Source organism: Ambystoma mexicanum, chromosome 8 (genome assembly GCF_040938575.1).
Source record: "Ambystoma mexicanum isolate Mex_15411 chromosome 8, UKY_AmexF1_1, whole genome shotgun sequence".
Lineage (NCBI taxonomy): Eukaryota > Metazoa > Chordata > Amphibia > Caudata > Ambystomatidae > Ambystoma > Ambystoma mexicanum.
Window position 1 is genome coordinate 537,992,037 of NC_090929.1, and position 21,380 is coordinate 538,013,416.

Here is a 21,380-nt window from a genome sequence, read left to right on the forward strand (position 1 = left end):
ATGCCAGTTTAAACCCACGTTAGTGGGCGAGAACGGACGCTGCAGGGTCAGGGGTGAGACACGACGGCACCCTTCACGGTGTGCCACCGAAATGTTAAAAGGGCGGGGGAGGCGGTTGCGGGGGTAGCAAGGCACAGTGATCTATGTAATCACTGCGCTGCGCCATAATGGGTGGCAACAATGTAACTGTCAGCAATATGGGTGGCGCGGTAATCACATAGATTCATTCTAGGGGTCTGACTGGCCTGCTGAATTTCTCCAAGAGGTTTGGTGACTCTGAATGGCCAGCCTTACTCAAGCCTGCCTGTAGAACGTGCACCTGAGACTTTGGTCTACCATTGAATCCCACAATTTCGCCGGTCATGTAGCACAGTGAGCTAAGTGTTCACCCCTGATATCTGTGTGCAGCCTGCTGTGGCATATTCGAATCCCAGCAGGGTCAACTCAGACTTTTATCCTTCCTGTGTCCATAAATTGAGTACCACTCTGTGGGATAATAATGTCTTCTGTTATTTCAACGCAGTGAAACCTATGGTTGTGGAGCGCTATATAAGCAATGCATTATTATTATTACAAGTCTGCCGAATGCCCTTCTGTGATGGCACAGCATGTTGGCTAGAACACTGATGGGTTGACTGTACAAGAACACTGGTAAAGCACAAAATCTACACCTGTTGCAACAAAGCGCATTTTATTTTGCCTGCAGACCACCTGCATAAAGTAGATTGTGCTCATTTTAAAGACTCTTAGAATAGGGAGAATTAAATTGGGTAATGAATAATTAAACTCCAAACACAAACTATGCACAAACACGCATAAAGCTACATTAAATATACTCACAACACAAGTGGGCCCCGTCCTGTGTGCTGTTTTATAAGCCGTCGGTTCCTGTAATGCCTTCCTGATGCTAGATGCTCCAAAATTCGATCCCTTCTTACTCTCATTGGCAACTCGCAGGATTTACAATACAAGGTCTCCACCACTGACGTCTCCCCTGTATCCTTGAGCTCTATAAGATGTCTTTTTACTGCAAGGTCAGTGAACTCAGCTGCATAATCATGGAGAGTCTTCTTCTTCCTTCCCATTGTAAAGGACTGCTGTGCTAGCTGCTCCCAATTCGGATTTGCTATTATTATTATTTATGATTAATCTAATGTGTGTCTCTCCTCTGTGCAACTTCAAAACACGGTTTTCTGGTTCGGAACGTAACGTATAAGATGTTATTTCTAGCACAGAGTCCGTCCTGGAAGAGTTAGTGTACCATTCTGCACTTTAATCAGTGGCAAATGATTCTTAAGCCATTTTCGTCCTTAATGCAATGGTGTATTTTCAAATTATTTCACTTCCATTTATGTGCATCAACACCATAACTTTGACACGAAGTTTCATTTTTGAAGTGCTGCATCCATTTAAGGATGTGCTTGGCTGGATGTCCCTACTTCACTTTAACGTGGACCGTGCGTGCCATTTTTACAGTAATCAAAGTTTCATTTTTGGAGGACACAAATTATGGAGTAATATGTACATACATTGCATTCCAACTCCTTTTTTCGATACATCCCCTTTCTCAAATTTGCATTAGCAACCAATATGTTGTTCTTGGTAGAAGAAATGAATATGAAACATGACCACACGGAGTTCAGTATTTCCATCCAACTGACTGCTGAAATCTGATTTTCCTGTTTCCTTCTGGTTTTGTCATTATGAATATTGCACTACTGTAAACAAAACACAAAGACTAATTACTGCTTGTGCCACTTGTTTTATTATACCTCTAGTACCGCTCGCTATTTTTTTTTATTTGTGTAGTTACTACCCTGTAACTGTGATGTATTTCACGCCATTGTTTGCTCATTTGCTCTCTGCATGCAACCGTGGCCACTGATGCTAGTCAACAGCGGCTGCGCCGAATCTACCAGCTACATAACCTATACCATGTACCGTGGCTGTTTCTCTACCTTTGGGGCAACAATCTACGTGCTCTAATTCTTTGTCGTCTTGCCTTGTATTCCTCCCCTATGAAATTATACGGGTACCTGCTCCCTTTCGCAAGTTCGTTTTCTGAGCAGTACTGCCTATAAGTGCTCTACTACCTCCCCCGGCTTCCTAAGAGATGAGCACGAACTCGGTAGGCATTAGTCAATTTCCTGATGTTCTGCACAACCTTTTCTGACTCGGGTCCATTCCCCATTTGCACCCTGCGTCGGATGACCACATTATCGCTTATGATTTGGGCCCGAGGCGAGATTGGCTGAAGGAAAGGGCTATACCCACTACCTTTGTTCTTTGTAAAGGAGGAGTAAATACCGTCTCTTGCTGTCTGACAACCCCTTTCCCTGCGCGTTATTTCCCTGGCTATCAATAGACACTTTATTTGTGTTGCCATTTTCTTTTGCTTTCGCCTGGTGGATAGGCACTGCCCCTTCGTCTACCATATTCTCCCAGCCCACCGTTCCCTTTTCCTTAGAAGTCAAGCACACATCAGCTTGCTAACGGTGGGCTGGTCGTCCCCTTACAACACACTTGACGTCTCACTGTCTGGGGGGGAGGAGACGACAGTGACTCTGTTTTTCCATTTGCTTCACCTTCTTGTTTATGCACTCTTACAGGGTCCCAGGAAAAAAGGTATTACTTTGACATGACTGTTTCAAACCTTTTTAATATGTTCACATTTGCCTTCGTCCAGGGAGTATAAGCAGTACTCCCTCTTTAACAAACAGAAATACACCACCCCTTTGCTCGCTGCCTTCTCCCAATCATTGGCCAGAAACTCGTCCAAAGAGCACCTACAATAGCCCTTCTAATATGCACACACTACCTGACTCCGGAACCGGAAATACTAATATGACAGAATGAGTTCTTCCCATATAGTCAAACACTAGGCGGACCAAAAAAAAAGCTAGACTATTTGAACGGAAACTTAGCAGACATTTTGAAATGGCAAAGATTGTTATGCAGTTTTAATGTACATTCCATTTATCACACCATCGTTTATAAAAATATATATTAATATTGCGAGATGATCAATTGAACAATCATAATGTGTTAATGTAGTTGACATTATATTACACTTTAACCTAGGTATCGCTAATAATCGTTCCCCATAAAACAAACTACATGACTTCGTTCTTTTATAGAATTTTAAAACTCACACAAATATCGGTAGACCAAAAAAATACTACCATGCACCCTTGATTTAGAGCCCGTTGGCTGCTGACGAAGTTCAACAACGCCTACGTTCAAAGATGGCTGCTTTTTTGCTGGTCTAAAACTTGATACTAGTCCCGTTTCTTTGTCGACAAAGGCGTGTTCTATTTGTTTTTAACGGAAGAAGTGGGCTCACCTGACAGTGACAGAACTTGTGTAATTCTTGGGAAATGGCTGCTAGTGACGATTGAAAATCAAGAAACCAGGCTCGAACCGAAGTAAAAACCTGAGGCTGAGCTCAACAAAGCAAATAAAGCCCCCTGAAATCAAGAGGGGCGCGGTCATCCGAGGCTTCGGTTTGTAACAGACCGTCATCGGCTTAGACATTTCATAGGCGCAGTTGTCAATCCCTGTGGCTTCCAACGCAAGTTCGTAATATTAAGATCGCCGAGCCTTCTTTGTCGTTGCCAGTCGGAGTCACTCAATCTCTAACTACATCCTCGTTTATTTGTGCTGTTCTAAAATTGGCAACGTAAAAAACCAAGACTTGTCTTTGATTCAACGCTATTTGAATCCCATACTTTTGGAACAGCTCTGAGTTCACTTGCCAGGTCCACTTGGACTCCAATTTGTCCCATCCTTATTAAGTTGATTTCACTTCAAATCCCTGAAATATGGCTGTGAACAGAAACCACTCACAGAACGGAGGAGTAACGGTAGACCACGGAGAAAACGTGCTAAAGCAGTGCAAAGATGTTGAGCTGTCTTTCAGCGACATGGGACACAAGAACGAACTATTCAAAGGCACTAAGAAGGGCACTATCTTCCTCACCCCATACAGGATGATATTCGTGACCAAGGGGAAAGACCCCATGCTCTCGTTCATGATGCCTTTCTACTTGGTAAAAGGGTGCTCCGTTGAACAGCCGGTCTTCTCTGCCAACCACATCAAGGGGACCATCCTCGCTGAGCCAGGAGGTGGCTGGGAAGGGCAGGCCACCTTTAAGCTGACTTTCAACAGCGGCGGAGCCATCGAGTTTGGACAGCTCATGTTCAAAGTAGCCACCAACGCTCCGAAAGGACCCCGGGCTCAGAACACCAACTATGGTTATACGCCTACCCCAGGAGATTATACACCAATGTCGGGAGGCTACGCACCAGCGCCTGGATGTTATGCACCTTCTGGGGGCTATTCTGCACCGCCGATGAATGGGTCATATGCCTATGCCCCACAAGCAATGAATGGGTATGGGCCGGCCCCTCAGCCTATGGGATACCCATATGCACCCCCTGCAAGCATGTACCCCCCGCCACCAGAGCTGAATCCCATGTACATGGCTCCTCCGCCTCCTTATCCTGGCCCGCCTGCCTCTGCCCCCTCGGCACCACCTGCGCCCACTCGATGGATGGAGCCTGCAATGCCAGGTGGTGGCAAAGCCGTAGAGGCAGCAGCGAGCGCATACTACAACCCTGCCAACCCACACAACGTATACTTGCCCATGGATCGGCCACCACCCTACTCTCCTGAGGAAAAGAAGAATAACTGAAGATGCCGCATTTTGTTGGGAGTCTCACCTTTCTAAGACCCACTGTCCTCTTTTGAGTTTCTGCAGCGTTAATCTTAGGTTGGGATATTGTGATGGCACACGTATCATAGTTGCAAGTGTATGCAATGTAACATAATAGCACAATGACTAATTTTGATCTTTAGACTTTCCAGATGGGCGAGGGAGAAAACAAGTTTTAATATGTACTCTTGATTTTACCTCCCGCAGTACAGGAAAATAAAGTGTCGCATCTTAAACTATAGCGGATTTCAAGCTGTGCCTGGTTAATTATAAACCATTTCCCTTTTCCATCTTGATTGACTTTCCCGTGACATGCTTCCAACCTCATATATGCTACTGCTGATTGTTGATGTTACCAGAGGGGTTAGTGTACACACGATGGATTTCAACATGAAGTACACGTTCTGGTTTCTACAGAATTTTAACCCGCCCCAGTCTTTTCAAATACCAATAAGCGTGTACTCTTTTACTGAACTCCCATTTTCCAGTAAAGAGAAACTGCCTGTTTCACCCCCACTCACTTCTCACCCCCACTCACTTCACCCCTAGGTGATTTAAGATTGCATAGCATGCTTTTCCGTTCTCCTATGAAGCAAAAATGACCAAGTCATGATGGTCGTCCATCAACCTACCTCTATCAGTGTGGGTGGCTGGCATTCCCTCCTAGTTCCCCAAGTATGAAATCATGAAAATGGGGAGGACAAACAAGGTATGAATGGACTACTGTTTAAAATCGGGGAAATAGATTAGTGTATGAAGCCACCTTTGTATTGTGATGTGCACGTCAAGCCACCTGGCCTGATTTATGTTTTTATTGCCTCACTAATCTTGTTCAACACCCCTTTCCCACCCAAGAAGATCACTGTCCCTGTTTTCAGCATTTGTTTGTTAAACAGACTTTGAAGACAAAATCATCCATGTTGTGATCTATTGATTTGAAATGTATGCTTTCGTTATCACGTGCATCACTTTTTCCGTTGAGTAGCACGCCTTCTGATCTTTTTAGTTGGCGGCTCTGCTGTGAAACTGTTCCTGACTCTGAACGTCCTCTGAACAACTTGACGCTTAATTTCAGTGCACAGACTAGCAATGCCCCAATTTGCAAACAGGAGGCAGGGTTATTGGGCCGGTTTGAATTGCGGTTTGGATTAAACCAGTGCTCTCCTTTGGTATCTGGCCCCTTCACATCTTCCAACGAGCCACAGGGTGGTAGCCAAACTGATTTAAGAAACATGGGTATTATTATGTGCTTGCACTTGTCTGACTTTATATTTGAAGTGCCATATTATTCATAAGCAATATGGCATAGTTTGCAGCCCCTGTTGTTTTTCAGATGTGGGATTGTACCCATTCTATGTATTTTTTCCCTGTCACCTTTTATGCATATGTTCTATTAGTAATCTTTTGTACTCCTGGTGAAAATGTATTTAAGAGCTGGAATGTTGCTTCATGGCTGCCAATGGTTTTAAAGAAATCTCCCTCGTGGAGAGCTTGTGATAGTACTATAGGTTGTTACTGCACAGAGCATTTCAGTCAGTGCGCTAAATACAACAGTTTCCCATCGTGGAAAAAAGGCGACGCTGAGCTGGCATTTGACCATCTGGTCCCTGAACGAAATGGGCGTTTTATAGTAAGAGTGTTTTTATGGAGGGGATCAGGGGTTGGTAACTTCAGTAAAATTGAGTACCTCAAATGGGGGTGGATTGTCATAGTATTGAGCTATTGTAATCGCTTCATATAGTAAGCTTTTGATATAGGGGAACCCATCTATTCCTGTATATGTGGTTTCATTCCCCGGTCCAACAACCCAGCAGGTCTATTGTAGAACCCATGTTTTTCTACTTCTAGACGTTAGAAACTGCAAATACATTGGCTGTGTTAAATTTACATTTGGCAAATTCTGAATTCACTTTGTTTGGTTTATTGGAATTCTATTTGTATTTTTTTTACTGCAGTGCTCCTGTGTTCCTACTGACTAAACACTTGTTGCAGTGATACTTCCTTCTGTAGTAGATCTCTATTAATTTCTTTTAAACTGTTAATCTTTTATGTTGTGTGCACACTTCTTACCGAATCACCTACTCGGCGTGGCCTTCAGGAACAGGGTTTGAGATTAGAAAGTGAATTTCTAAGTGAAGCCAGGGAGGAAATGTAACGTGGCATCCCCACAATCACGTTTACTTTGTTTTCACAGCCCCATTGCTTGAGAGTTCAACGCTTGGTTCAGTGGGTGAGGTAAATGGTCTCTAGGTAAACATTCCAAACAACGTAGCTCTTTTTGCAACTTTTGTCCATTTCAGTTCGATTTTTGGAGTGAACACCTTTTTTTATTTTGTGATCTCAAGTTCAGTAATTGTATATTCCATCTATGCTGCTGGGACTCTGTCCAATTTTGATGCCATCTTGATTATTAAACACTTGTTTTACCATTTAAATTTGGCCTTGGTTTAGGCTCTGTTCTGTCACTTGATGAATGGTGAGGGAGGCCCGTTTGGATTTTTCTGTTCAGTTGGTTTGAAGAGGTTCGCAGAGGCAATTATCACAAGGGTCTTTTTAGTACCTTAAAACGGTTAACATACACACCACAGGAATACCGCCACAGATAAAGCTAGTAATTTTATTCCATTAGCTTTGTTTGTTTAGTTATTTTGCTTTATTTGTTCTGATTTTATTTTTGTTCATCAAGTAGAAAATCCATATTTCAGTGTGGTACGGAGTCCACATGATGTGAAATGCATGATTTATGAGCCTATGGGCTCTTAGCGAAGATGATCACTAGGGGTTCCTGTAGCGTCCAGTCTTCCGTGTTTGGGTCATCTGTATTCAAACCACACAGAAAATGGATGCTACATACAGGAAACCTGAAGATTTTTTGCGATCATTTTAAGAAAGTGGCCATAGGCTTGAAACCCTTGATGATGCTGCATTTCACAACACAATTTATTATGCTAAGTTTGTAATTGATTAAATAAAAAATGGGCAAGACAAAGGAATACAAAAAATAATACAAAATAAAAAACCAAATGGAATACAATTACTGGATTTTATCGCAGAAGTATTCCAGAACTTTGTTTACATACATCTATACCACTCATGCAACGTGGCAGAATACCAAGTGCTCCAATATATATTATTTACAAATATCAAGGTCAGGTGAAGGTGACCATTGCATGCTGCTTGCCTCTACCCCAGTGGGAGTATTCATGTTTTAAAGCTAACATGCAGGCTGTTCCTGGGTGGAGACCAAAGTAGAGAAATCCCAGATGTCACTGGGCAGAATAGTTTGTGCCAAGCAACTTACTTGAACGCTTTCAGACGTTGAATTGCAACATTTTAACAGACTCTTTTCGAATGCATTGAACATTTGTAACAGTTTATCACGTGAAGCTTTAACAACGGGACTCAACCATACTTTTCAAACCTTGTGACAAAATGGTGATTGCTGAAAGACTAACGAGCACACTGCAGGATGTAGCAAATACATGGTCTTTAATGCACAAGGAGCTGTTGGTGAACATGCAGGGAAAAAATAAACTTTTACAAAGATATTTGTATTAATTAATTCGATCATTGAAGGACGCATGCACTGCTTCTGCCTCACACTTTGTTCTTTCTGTTAATTTTTGGGAAATAGTTCCTTAATAACTTACAAATACTTTGATCAATTTTACTTTTGTTTGTGAAAACCGTTAACTTAATACTTTTTTGAGGGGTAAATCGTTCAATGCAATAAATAGTAAAATTACTATTCCAAACGTACTGCTTCATTTGAGTATGGTTTGTTTCATTTATAAGTTGCTTGTATTATTATTGTATTAAAAAAATATGTAACAATTGGGTTTAAAATGTGCACTCGCCATTAGCAAATGGCTATTGATAACGGACTCTTAGTAATTAAAAAATGGTGTTCTGTTTGTAGATATAGAATTGTGGTGACAATTGAATTTTTAGTTCTTTCTAGTGGCTTGCAACTTGAAATTGTTACGCCAAGCACATTATCCTTCTCCTGTGTATGTGGCCTTACAATGAGCTTGACATTCCGGTCCTTCCAGGCTGTGGCCTGTCTTATTTTCCTCCTGTATTTCTTCTATTTCTGACTGATCAAAACCTCCATGGAACTGTCTGTTCTTGTGCAATGCTTTTCTAGGGTGCTACAAACTGAAGTCTATTTTCAAATTTATTTTTTAATATAAATATTGCTGCACAACCCTACAACATATTGCGCACAAACCACAGATCAATGTGAAACAATATTTCCCAATTTGAGGCAACGTCAGGTCACTGAGAAAGCAAGATAACCATTGTTAAGGGAGATCAAAGGGGGGATGGGGTTGTCCTTTAAATTGTCACCCAAATACAACCCATTTTTCTCAAGCACATTGGCCAAAGATCCACATTGCTACCGCTTACAGGTCCATATTAATATCACATAATTAGCAAGAATGCCATCAGGCAGGATTGTGAATCAAGGTAATCAAGCAGAAGTATCCATATTCACCAGCAATAATGATAACCAAGCAAGAGATTAGCAATGTTGCCCTTGTTAGGTGTTGGCAAAAATGGCCAACAGATGCATGGACTGTACAAGTGGCAAAATAAATGGCTAATGTGGAGGGTTGAAAATGTGCGGAATCCCATTGAGTAATAAACGAGGCAGTGTAAGAGGCAGGAAGATTGACAATACTGATGAGCAGGGAGGTGTTTTGCATTATGATCAATGGGCAGGAATTAAGCGTCTGCTGTATTCTCAAAAAGACTGGATTAACCATACGAATCTCAACAGAATTAGTAATAGATATGAATCGGAATGCTCAGACGTTGTATTGCTCATGTATCCAATACATTCCTAACCCCCTAAACACAAGTAAAGCTCTGCTGTCCGTAGGTTACCCAAACCCTATATCGAAATTTGCATATGCACACCTTCACTCCCATAAATCAACAGACGTAGCTCCACCCTCCATAGTCCTCATCCCCTAACACTTCACCACCTTCCAATAGCCCTACTTGCAAATCTCACTTTTACTGCCCCGAATTCCACACAGACCTATTAAACCATTCTGTCTATTTGGCTCACAGTGCCTAACTCCCCTAATCCAATGCAGTCCCTGCCACTATATAGCCACCCCACTAGGGAAACATCCTGACCTGATCAGCCCCTACCTAATTATGCAAATGGGTTTCTCCCATTCAGCCCCCAATTCACACAGCACAAGGGGGCTCGAAAATAAGGTTCGATGAGCAGAAGCTAAAACCAGCTCCTTGGTGTCGGGCAGTAAGCAGGAGCTAACACTGGGGAACCAAGAGTGAGTACACCGCACAGTTTGTTTTTGGCTATTATGTGTGATCCATTATGTTTAAATTTGGCCTAGATGTGTCCCAATTCTTCTTTATTAACATTCTCAAACATTAACTTTAATGTCACATCTACATGTTCGTAATTGCCAGTTGACTTGGAGAGGCAAGTAGCTTCTGGTAGTTGTTGGTTTCAAGCTAACCAGGCTCTCCTACAGTGGAAGCAGGAGCTAAGTAGCTCCCAGCTCCTAGCCATGTCGAACCCTGCCCCTAACACCCATGCTATTACAGGCACATAGGCAATGTCCTGCTTCACTACGTCCCCCAACTACAGTGCAGGAGTGGAAAAAAGGGAATGGAGGTCGAAGGAGTGAGAGGGATGAGTGGATAGGGAAGGAAAGATGAAGAGAGGTCTAGTGGTTATGTTGCCAACTAAACAACCAGATGATCTGAGTCCTATTCTTTGGTTCCCGACTTTTCCAAATTTGTCTGATCTCTGGCAAATCACTCACTTGTGGCCTTCCTGATTGTTAAACTGTGTTTAAAGTAATTCAAAAAAGAACATGGCATGATAACCTGTTCTGAGATGAGAGTTTGCTGCACATGCTTTTTGCTCACTGTACCTTTCACAGATGGGAAATATAACCATTTGCATATCAGTCTTTGTCCCGCCCACATGGGCAGTCCAGCACCGAAATGCTTTGGCAATTCCTCTCTGAACAAGAGTACCAACAGCAACCTGTAAGGATATTTGGCGTGTTACAGTACAGAGTACAGCAATACTGCACAAGTAGCACAATTTTTTTGCAGCACCACCACAAGGGTGCGGTGCATTGCTATATGGGTTAGCAGATTAACAAGGAAAGACAGACTATTCAGTCAAAAACGATTTTAACATATAAGATGCAAATCTATTTTTACAGTTAAAAGCACACGTGTTCATTTAAAAATGCACACTATTTTTCACCTGAAATGCCTATATTGCTAGAGACACATTTGAAAATTAACAGCTAACCTATTAACCATTAACCTGACTAATAAAACCTTATTTTAATATAACCCACTAATAAAATGTGTTCTCCACTGCAGAATTAGGCATACTCTGAAAACCATTTAAATGTGTGTGCAGATTTTTCTCTTCTCTTCTCTGCCTGATTCTCCGTGTTTTTGTGCACAGTAACTGCAGGAAGGAGGAAGTCAGATTTGCAACAATTGCAAATGTATAAGCGAAGCTATTGTTGAAGAGTAGGAGGATGGGAGATGATGGATTTCATTGGGACACGTCATACAGAGGGCTGAGAGGAAAGTTTTAGTGGGCAGTATCAGGGAAAAAGACAGGCAGACATCTTTCTGCACTACTGGGGAGAAGACCTGGCTGTGGGGTCCTGACTGAATGCAGATTCCTGTGTCCTGCTGCAGTCGAGATTGGGGAGAGCTGAAAGAAAAACCTTTCCACTGGCTGAGGCATTCCTATCTGAAAAAGCTGAGAATTCCAAGCAATGACCCCGGCTTGAGAAGGCAAGCGTTCCTTTTTGCTGGAGTTAATCCAAGAGAGCCACATTCACAAAGAGAACAAATAAAAAGATAAGGTAATGAGAAGTGTGGGAGCTGAGTGTGTACGGTAATATGCAGTCAGTGTAGGATTCCTGTGCGTGTCTTAATCAAATACCAATGTTGCAATTTGAATTCTGTTCTCCGCCACGCTCTTTACAGTGTGTCATAGACAATGCTTTGACTGTACCATTTTATTTATTTCTGTAAAGAATGAGATCGTGTCTAAATGCAGCTTTTATAATACAGAAAATATTTGAAAACAGACGGGTGTTTTATTTTCTATTTACCATTACAATGCCGATGATGTGGGGAGATTTTTAAACAGTGCAATGGTCATTTTAAGGCAGATGTGTGCATGTCAGAATCAGTATGAATAATTGTGAGTGACTGTAGCATAACTTGTTGGAGGTACATGAGCCAACGGGAAGAGAGACTCTCTGAACATAGCTCCCTAACGTATATAAGGTAGTGGAAATTACCACAAGACTACCACATATAGCTCTCTGTCGTAAATAAGTCAGTGAGTTCGCCCATGGTGGCACACCAACACTATCACTGGAAATGTGGTATTCCTAGAATGCAGGTCTGAGGTCTCTCTAGTGATCACACGAAAAATCTAAGCAAAGATAAGGGATTCTGGACATTGGGGCCACAAATAAAACAAGGGAATTATGCTCACCAAAATACCACCAACCACGTATACCAAATATGCAGGTCTGGGTGCTGAAATAATGCATGTCCATTGTATTATTGTTGCACATGGCCAAATCTGAATACAAAGAGTGATTATTGCTAAGTTATTTTTCGGCGGTAATAAAATACCGTCAGGCCCCAAATCTCCACAAAATACCCTACATATTTATGGTGCGTTGCAGGCCGGGAAAGTGATCATAGAGTACCTACTGGGCGTGGCAAGCGTGTCTCACACTGCCATTTGCACATTAAAGGGAACCCATTTTATAATAGCAGAGTGCCACTAAAAACGAATTTCAGAATGTCACAAAGGGAAACCACATTCTCAGATCTAGTGCAATATTTAGAGGCAAAGTTATTTGCACATGGGAATTGGTCTTCGAATACCACGTTAGAATGGAGTAACCGCATTCAGGGTGAGGTGCAGAAAGAAAAACTAGACAATATTTTTGCAGAAGGCAGCATAATTCAGGTCTGCCTTACAAGATTATTGAATGCAGCCGATAAAAATGCAGAGAAAGACTGTTTAATACGGCTATGCGGCAAAATATGGTTTATTTTAAACAAGTCCCTGCGAATGCAAGAGAATGATACTCAGCTAATTAACAGGTTAAAGACTGAATTAGATGGGGCAAGTAAAAATCAGGAAATGTTGAGAGCAGAATTGGATGTATGCCAAAAAGACATGCAATTAAAATGCAGAGACTTTGATACTCAGTTATCCAAAAGCAAGAAACAATTTGAAGATAGTGAGCAAGAATTGACACACTTAAAAGCCTTAGTGGATCACATTAGGCAGGATAAAGATGAGGTTGTTTCAGAAATGCAGATTTTACAAAAAGAACATTGTGAAAAAGAAGGTGATCTCCAGAGTGCAGAACAAGAAATGATTAAAATGATCCAAGAAAGAGACAAGAGAAATAAAGAGTTCAATGAATGCCAAATGCAAATGTGTGACATGCAGGAGGCGATTAATAAAATGAGCGATGAAAATAATTATTTGCAGAATGAAGCAACCAGACTCCTTAAAAAGTGTAAGGACTTAGAACAGCAAATGTGCATTCCCAGGTCCCAAGAGAGGCGGCAGGGTACCACATTCAATGGAGTGGAGGTGAATTCTAGCTCTGCCCAAAGAGCTAGTACCCCAGTGACTGGGCCGGTGACTGAACTTGGTTGCAGCGCCCTTGGGGGATTTGATACTCCCATTGGGGGCAGTCACCAATCTCATACACCTGAAAACAGGATTGAATCACAAAATAGTGCAATTCCATGCATTGCAACAAGTAGCCCCATAAAAATAATGAAATCCATTAAAGCCCTGATCAAACCATTTAAAAAGGGAGGTGAATGCTGCATTGAGGATCACTTAGAAGCGGTACATGACATTTTTAAAGCGCTCCAGATACCTAAGGAACAGTACAGACAATATTTTCATTTAACTTTAGATGCCCCGACGGCCAGCATCATAAGGGGATTAAATGAACAGCAGAATATGACATGGCTGGAGTTTGAAAAAGAAATTAGGCGTCATTTTTCTCCTTTTCAGTCATTGCAGGAGGCAAAGAAAGTCGCGTACACTATTACTGCTGGACCTAATACATCCCCTCGCCAATTTTTACAAGACTTAAAAAGAGCATTCTCTCGCTTTGATGTATCTTTTGACTCAAATTCCAATGAGTTTAAAACCGCATACTTCTATGGGCTACAGAAAGACATCATATCCCAATTGGTCCGTGAATTTGACCGTGACAAGTCCCTTGAATGGATTGTACATCAAAGCACAAAGCTATATGAGGTACTCTATTGTCAGGGTAGAGAAAGTGATAAAATGAAAGATACTAGGCCTAAATCTAAAGAACCCTCAGCCACAGTAATGGAAATCAGGTCAGCCAAAATGTCCCTTGAGTCTGCTCAAAGCCAAGGTAAAAATAATGTGACACCTGAACAAAGGGGTAATCAACAAAGATCGCCATTTCCTGTACCAATGTTCCAATCACATGATCCTAGTAATAGAGAGAGCTACATCAGCCCTAGATATTTAGGAGATAGACCCCGGGTAAGATACCGGTCTGATATGGCAGGTATGAACAATAACCAGAGACAAAATCAAGATCAAAGAAACGATGGTCCCTACCAGTCATTGGGGACACAGAGTAGGTTTGATCCCAACACCATGATATATGGTAATCAGGATAGGCCCCGATATGTGGATCGATTTACTGATAATGGAAATCAACATAGGGGCCAGTACCCACAATCTGAGAGACAGGACATGAGGCAAAACGTGAACTACAGTCCACGCCAGTACAATGATTCCCCACCAGGGGACTATAATCAAAGGATGGGTGCAACCCGCTCCCCTGCACGAATGAATCAAGAGTTCAGAAACCATCCCAACCGGTATCAATCACCTGAGAGGTATCAGAATAGATCCAATCAGGGGGAAAACAACCAATATCGACCTAGGCCACAGAAAGAGGATCCTAGAGAGATGGAAAGGTTCCAGTGCCTTGAGGCCCAAGTGAAAATGTTAGCTGAGCAAATAGGAAAGCTCTATACAGCGCAAAAACAACCTTCCAAAGAGGGGGCTGATGGCCATAGCAATGACCGGGGGGCTTCCGAAAAGTGACTAAGTACTCATGATAATCGCAGTGCCAAAATGACAGATTGCTCTGATATAATTTTGCATAACGACTCTGAGATGCCTAATGGATTAAAAATGAAAGTACCAGTAAATGAAATTGTGACAGAAAGTGCAAATACTTCTAAAAAAGAGGTACGGTTTAACTTAGAGCTAAATAAAACAGTAAAGATTTGCACAAATGAAAAAGAAACATTAGGAATTCCAAAAGAACAAAGGGACAGATTTAAGAAAAATGACTCATGCATGGGGAATACCAGTGAACAGGGAGTAAGTGGGGATGCCATAGCTCCTTCCCTGGGCAAGCAAAACAATGACCAAACACAGACAGAAAAAGGAAATACTCACAAGGAGGGTACAAGTCAATCACCTGAAAAATTCTTTGAGCCACATATTTTTGAAGAGGCTGAAAGGGCTGGTATTACACTAAATGATCACAAATGCACAGAATTAAAAAATGACAAATTGCTGAATGATGTTGTTACACATGTTCAGTTGGGAGGTTGTAATGTGGTCTCTGAAGTTACCCAGATGGATGGGCGAACAGTGGCCACACTCCAAAAAACTTCTGATCATGGAGAAATGAATAAAATATCTCGCACAGAAATGGGTAAAAAGGAGGGAAAAATGTCTTTTCATTTACCAATGTGCTTAGCCAAAAGTGAAAAAGACCTGAGAAAGGTGAGCCCTGAAATCAGTAAGAATTCACATTTCTTATGTGTATTAGAGGAAGTTGAGGACAGATATTATGCACCCATCACTGTAGAAGAAAAATGCCACACCTTCGCTATGATTGACACTGGCGCACAGGCCACAATTATGTCCAAGGAGCTGGTAAAGAGTATCAATGAAGGGAGGCCTCCACAGAGTCAGATCACAGTGAAGGCAAATCAAGGCCCAGTGCATAACTTTAATGGGGAGGAGGTGCCCATCATAGGTGTAACTGAGGTTGACATAAAAATAGGAAAGCACAGAATGAAACAAGAGGTATTGGTCACATCTATTTGTGAAATTCCATTTCTGATGGGGACAGATTGCCTGAAAAGATTGTCTCCTCTCATAGATGGGGTGAATGGAGTGCTGTGGTCCTTAACCAAAAAACCATTGAGGCCTAAGAAACTAAAATCACAAAACAGCAATATAAAAGAATGTCACACCGTTGCCAAAACAAATGATGCTGTGGAGGTATATCTCCAGAATAGCTGCATACCTAGTGTCACTGTTATATTAATGTGTCAAGACAAAGATCAGAGCGACAATGAAAAACTACCTGTACAAATATACTTGGACCCAAGGAAAGATTGGCAGACTGCTATAGATGAGCACACATTACGTTTTTACTTAAAAGAGAATACATGCAAACAGAATATTGTTCCTAAAACAGATTCAGAAAAACACATTACCACTCTGGCAGAAATACACATGGAAGATGAGCAACCATGGGTTCACGTTGGTATAAATGATTATCTTAAAACAATAAAAGCCACTTTAGCGCTTGAACATGAAAGGAGTTTCATTAATGAGAAATTGTTGCAAAAAATTATGGAGAGGGAAGAAATCCCGAAATTTAGGATTAAAAACCAATATGTTTCTGGGTTGGACAGTCCAGACTTTGAAAACCGAATTACAGGCAGATGCATGCTTAAAATTAGCATTGGGCAGAAAACAATTTACCATAATGTATGGATAGTGAATGGAGCACAAAATGAATTTTACATGGGCAATGACATCATGCACAGAATGTGAATGGTGTTAGATTTCCTTAATCAAAAAATATGGTCACGCCTAGGTGGGCCGGCACCTGAATTTGAAGACAAAAGAAGGGCTTATCATTGTGCACAACTGGTTCCTTATGCCATCGAATTACAAATAAGGAAAGATACTATTATTCCTGCATTTACAAAACAGTTTGCAATAACACTGAAATGCAAAAATGGACAGCAGATGAAAGGCTCTGATGCATTTGTATGCCTGAATGAATCCATAAAACAGCAAGGCCTGGATTATGAATACATTCCATTGGTAGACATTGGTGAGGGATCTGTAAAAATCATGGTAAATAATAAAGGTTGTCAGGATATTCATTTAGAGGAAAACTCCCCATTAGGAATGGCCATACAAAAATCACATTATACGGCAGATTTAAATAACATGGTGATTGGGAATATTCCTGAAAAATATGTAGATGCCAAGGGCGAGTTGCCAGAACACCTGGACTCTCAGCCCAAAGGAATATTTAAAATTCATTCTGTGTATCCTTATGATTCAAATGAGACAGTGTGCTGCCATCAAGAGGATTGCATAATATTTAATTTAAATGAAAATGAAACAGGAAATCAGCCCATTGAAGTGGAAGCTGATATGCCAAAATATTTAAAAGTGGCAGCTCTACAAAAAGACACAGCCACACAGTTAGAGGAAAGCGCTGAGATTCCTTTACCAGAAGAGTTTCCAGAATTTTCCAGAATGGTAGAAGAGCAGATCTCCTTAGCGGATGCATGTGACAGCGATGAGGATCGAAACGACCTGAGGGAAATATTTATGGAGTTTAAGGATGTATTTGCAAAAGATGCTTATGATTGTGGTTTAACTGATTTACATGTGGCCACACTACCAGAAGGTTGTAGCAGAAATCCAGTGTTTGTACGCCAGTATAGACTACCGCTGGCATGTTTAGAATCATTGGCAGAGATTATTAAAAATTTGGAATCACGGGGAATAATTAGGCCCATTCATAGCACATCCAATACGCCTATTTTAGGTGTGTTAAAGCCAAATGGTCAATGGCGGCTGTGTGCAGACTTAAGAGAGTTAAATAAAAGAGTACCAGTATCTAGATGGCCACTACCATTCATTGATCAGGGCCTAGCTCAGATACATGGTTCAAATGTATTTACCACGTTAGATCTCACATCTGGATATTGGTGTGTGCCATTGGCAGAGGAGATACAACACCTATTTTCCTTTACATTTGACAGGACTCAATATGCCTGGCTTAGAGCTCCGTTCGGGTACATCAATAGTGGGAGTGAATTTGGCATATTTTTGAGAAAGGCCATGCCGGATGCAGCGGAAAGAAGAACAATAGTTTATGTGGATGATGTCCTGATAAAAAATGAAAGCCTTAAAAGCCATTTTGATGAAATAAGACATATACTTGGCCAATTGCAGAAAGCAGGCGCCAAAGTATCTTTGCAAAAAGCACAATGGTGCAAGAAAAAAGTGAACTTTCTAGGGCATGAAGTGACTGAACATGGGCTAAATCCACAAAGGAAGAAAATAGAGGCCATACAAAGATTAAAAGATCCTAAAAATGTGAAAGGAGTAAAAAGTATATTAGGGATGACAGGCTATAACAGAAAGTTCATTGAGAATTATGCAGAAATCACTCAACCATTGACTAAACTGCTTAAACTAAATACTCCCTGGAGATGGGAAAGAGAGCAGTCTGATGCAGTGGCTAGATTGAAGGAATGTCTTGTAAAGGCACCATGTTTAGCATACCCCATAAAGGACAGGGATTTCTTTATAGAAATAGGCTTTTCTGAACATTGTATGTCAGCAGTGTTATCACAAAAACACGATTTGAATCACAAAACCATTGCATATGCAAGTAAGGCATTTTCCCAAGTTGAAATGAAATTTAATGAATGTGAGAAGGCCCTATTAACCACTGTGTGGGCGCTACAACATTTTCGCCCCATTGTTCAGGGAGAAAAGGTGATTATTGAAACAAATCATCAACCTTTGCAATTTTTAGAGAGTAAAAGAATTAGATCAGGCAATCTAGCGCAATCCAGAATCACTTCATGGACGCTGGCATTACAAGGTTTTCCTGTAGAAGTAAGATATGGACAAAATAAAAAGAGCCCAATTGCTCAAGGGTTAGCTGACTTACATGACTGTGCAGCTGAACAAATACCAAATGAAATGGAAGTGGAAGCTAGTTTGCAGGAATTTGAACAATCACCACACAAAGCTTTTGATGAAAAAACATGCAAGGATTTGCCAACTGTATATGTGGATGGTTGTGCTTTTCACATTGAAAATGACAGTAATAAACAATTAGTGGCAGGAATAGGAAATGTCTGGTTGAAATGTGAAGGCGTTCCTAGTATAGGGATGAGGATTGGAGATAGGAGCAGTCAGGTGGCGGAATTGGCAGCCATCTATAAAGCAATTGTTACTGCAATTGATAAAAAGTTCAGTGAAATTGTCCTGGTGACTGATTCTGACTATGCACGGAATAGCTTTGTGGAGTATTTGCCTGGTTGGAAAGCAAGAGGCATGGTTACATACAACAAAAAACCACTTAAACATGGAAAAATGATACAAGCCATAGACAAATTGGTGTCAGAAAATAATTTAACAATATACTGGAGAAAAATTCGTGGGCATTTAAAAACACCAGGAGAGGATAAGGAGGGAAATGATAAGGCAGACCATCTGGCTAAGATTGGGGCTGTGATGGGAGAATTGCTACCTATTGATTATTTAATGGGTGAAATACAAATTGATGCAGTCACACGTTCTAAAGCACCAAAGGAGGTAGATCAACCGGTGGTGCAGTGGAGTCATGACACGCCAGACCAAGATTTGATTGAGGCACAAAAGAATGATCAAATTTTGGGAATCTATTATAATCATTTGATAGATCCTGAACAAAATCCTTTAACAGAAAATGATTGTATGGGAAAAGAAGAGTTGAGGGTGTTATTAAAGAACAAAACACGAATTAGATTACAGGATGGACTCATGATTAGAGAGTCCATAACAGGGCAAATACAGTGGGTAGTACCCCTTTCATTCAGAGGACTAATGCTACACCATGCACACCATGCCATAACTGCAGACCATAGAGGTTCACAAAAAACATTAGAAATACTAAAAGATTATGCTTACTGGCCTCATATGTCCCAAGATGTGGAATTATATACTAGAGGATGTCTAGTATGCGCCCAATTTAAACCTGCTTCACCAATGCACAGAGCACCATTGATGAAAAGAGGCCTAACTCTCCCATGGTCAGATTTGCAAATAGACTATGTAGGTCCTTTAAAAAGGTCGAGCAGGGGACACCGTTATATTTTGAGTGTGGTATGTTTGATGTCGAAGTGGATTGAGTGCATTCCTGCACCAGATTGTAGTGCGCAAACAGCAGCCACATTGCTGGTGAACCATGTGTTCTCAAGGTTTGGGTTGCCGCAAAGAATTGAGTCAGACAGAGGAAGTCATTTCACAAGTACTCTAATGAGCAAGGTATGGCAAATACTAGGTGTGAAAAGGAAACTACATATCGCATATCGGGCGGCGTCTTCAGGTACAGTTGAAAGAAGCAATAGGTCTGTTGTGGATATTTTAAAGAAATTTGTGGCAGAAGCAGGTTCCAGCTGGGATTTACGTTTACCGTTGGTTCTGATGGCAATCAGGTCGACTCCTGCCAAAGCAACAGGTGTTAGCCCCCATGAGGTCTTAACAGGTAGGAAAATGGTGTTACCACAACACCTACTATACAGAACACATGAGCAAACTCTAGTGAGTGCATCCACAGTTCATGAATATATTGATGAACTGAGGAGGCATTTGCAACATGCATTTGCTTTTGTGCAGAGAAATCTGGAAAGAGCTGCTGACAGTGCAAAGTCATATTATGACAAAAAGACATCAGTAAAGGAATACAATGTAGGGGATCAGGTGTACAAGTTTCATTTTGGAAAAAGTAAACAGAAAAATTCTAAATTTCTAGCAGCCTGGCAGGGGCCATTTCGAATTATAGATAAAGTCTCTCCTGTAGTGTATAAAATTTTGAAAAATGAAGGTGAAACAGCAATAGAGCAGTTTGTCCATGTAAATCAAATCAAACCATGCCATCCCAGACATGAGATCAGGCAGCTTGAGCATGTGGAAACGGATAGGGTCCCTTGAGAAAATAAATGAGTACAATCAGGAGGCAGTGACAAAGAAGTTAAAAAGTTGATTGTTATGATGGCACATAAACACTGTAGTATATGTAGAATATAATATAAAATAAATATAAATAAATAAATAAATAAATAAATGCACATATAATGGAAGCTCATGGTTGGTGTGCAGAGAGAAAGTGTATTAAATATTGAATGCTGTTTTATATGTGTTTGTTTTCTTTTAACTTGTGTTTAATTTCAGAAAAAAAAAGAAAAGAAATATTTTTACCAAGCATGTTTTATTTTTGGCAAAAGGATGAAGTTAGTATTGTGCTATGTACTTAATCTGTTTATTTTCTATTTTGATTTAGACAATTAACATTATTTGGTCGGAGGTTCCGGATCAGAGGCCACGGGAGACGATGGAGTCCTGGAGTCCCCTGGATGAAAACCAAAAGATGCCTGCCTCCAGGGGGAGGTGAAGACAAAATAACCGGAATGCCAAAAGAGATGACTACTGTGGATTCAAGATTGCCAAGATGAAAGAGTACTCGAATGAACCGAATAACATCGCTGGTC

At 41.0% G+C, this 21,380-nt stretch overlaps 1 protein-coding gene and 1 pseudogene across 4 annotated transcripts in view; one reads left to right on the top strand and one right to left on the bottom strand.

The window, feature by feature from the left end:
- The window catches only part of LOC138472193 (inositol 2-dehydrogenase-like), a 457,962-nt gene extending 455,142 nt beyond the window's left edge, over window positions 1-2,820 (bottom strand). For 3 of the 4 annotated variants that reach the window (XM_069610240.1, XM_069610242.1, XM_069610241.1), the window contains exon 1: window positions 841-2,820. In XM_069610240.1, the coding sequence (XP_069466341.1) occupies window positions 841-1,085 (245 nt within the window). In that variant the 5' untranslated portion in view covers window positions 1,086-2,820. The remainder of the gene's footprint in view (window positions 1-840) is intronic. The other variant, XM_069610239.1, reaches the window with a different exon arrangement.
- Window positions 2,821-3,307: 487 nt separating this feature from the next.
- LOC138472194 (WW domain-binding protein 2 pseudogene) lies at window positions 3,308-8,474 on the top strand (annotated as a pseudogene).
- Window positions 8,475-21,380: the final 12,906 nt, after the last annotated feature.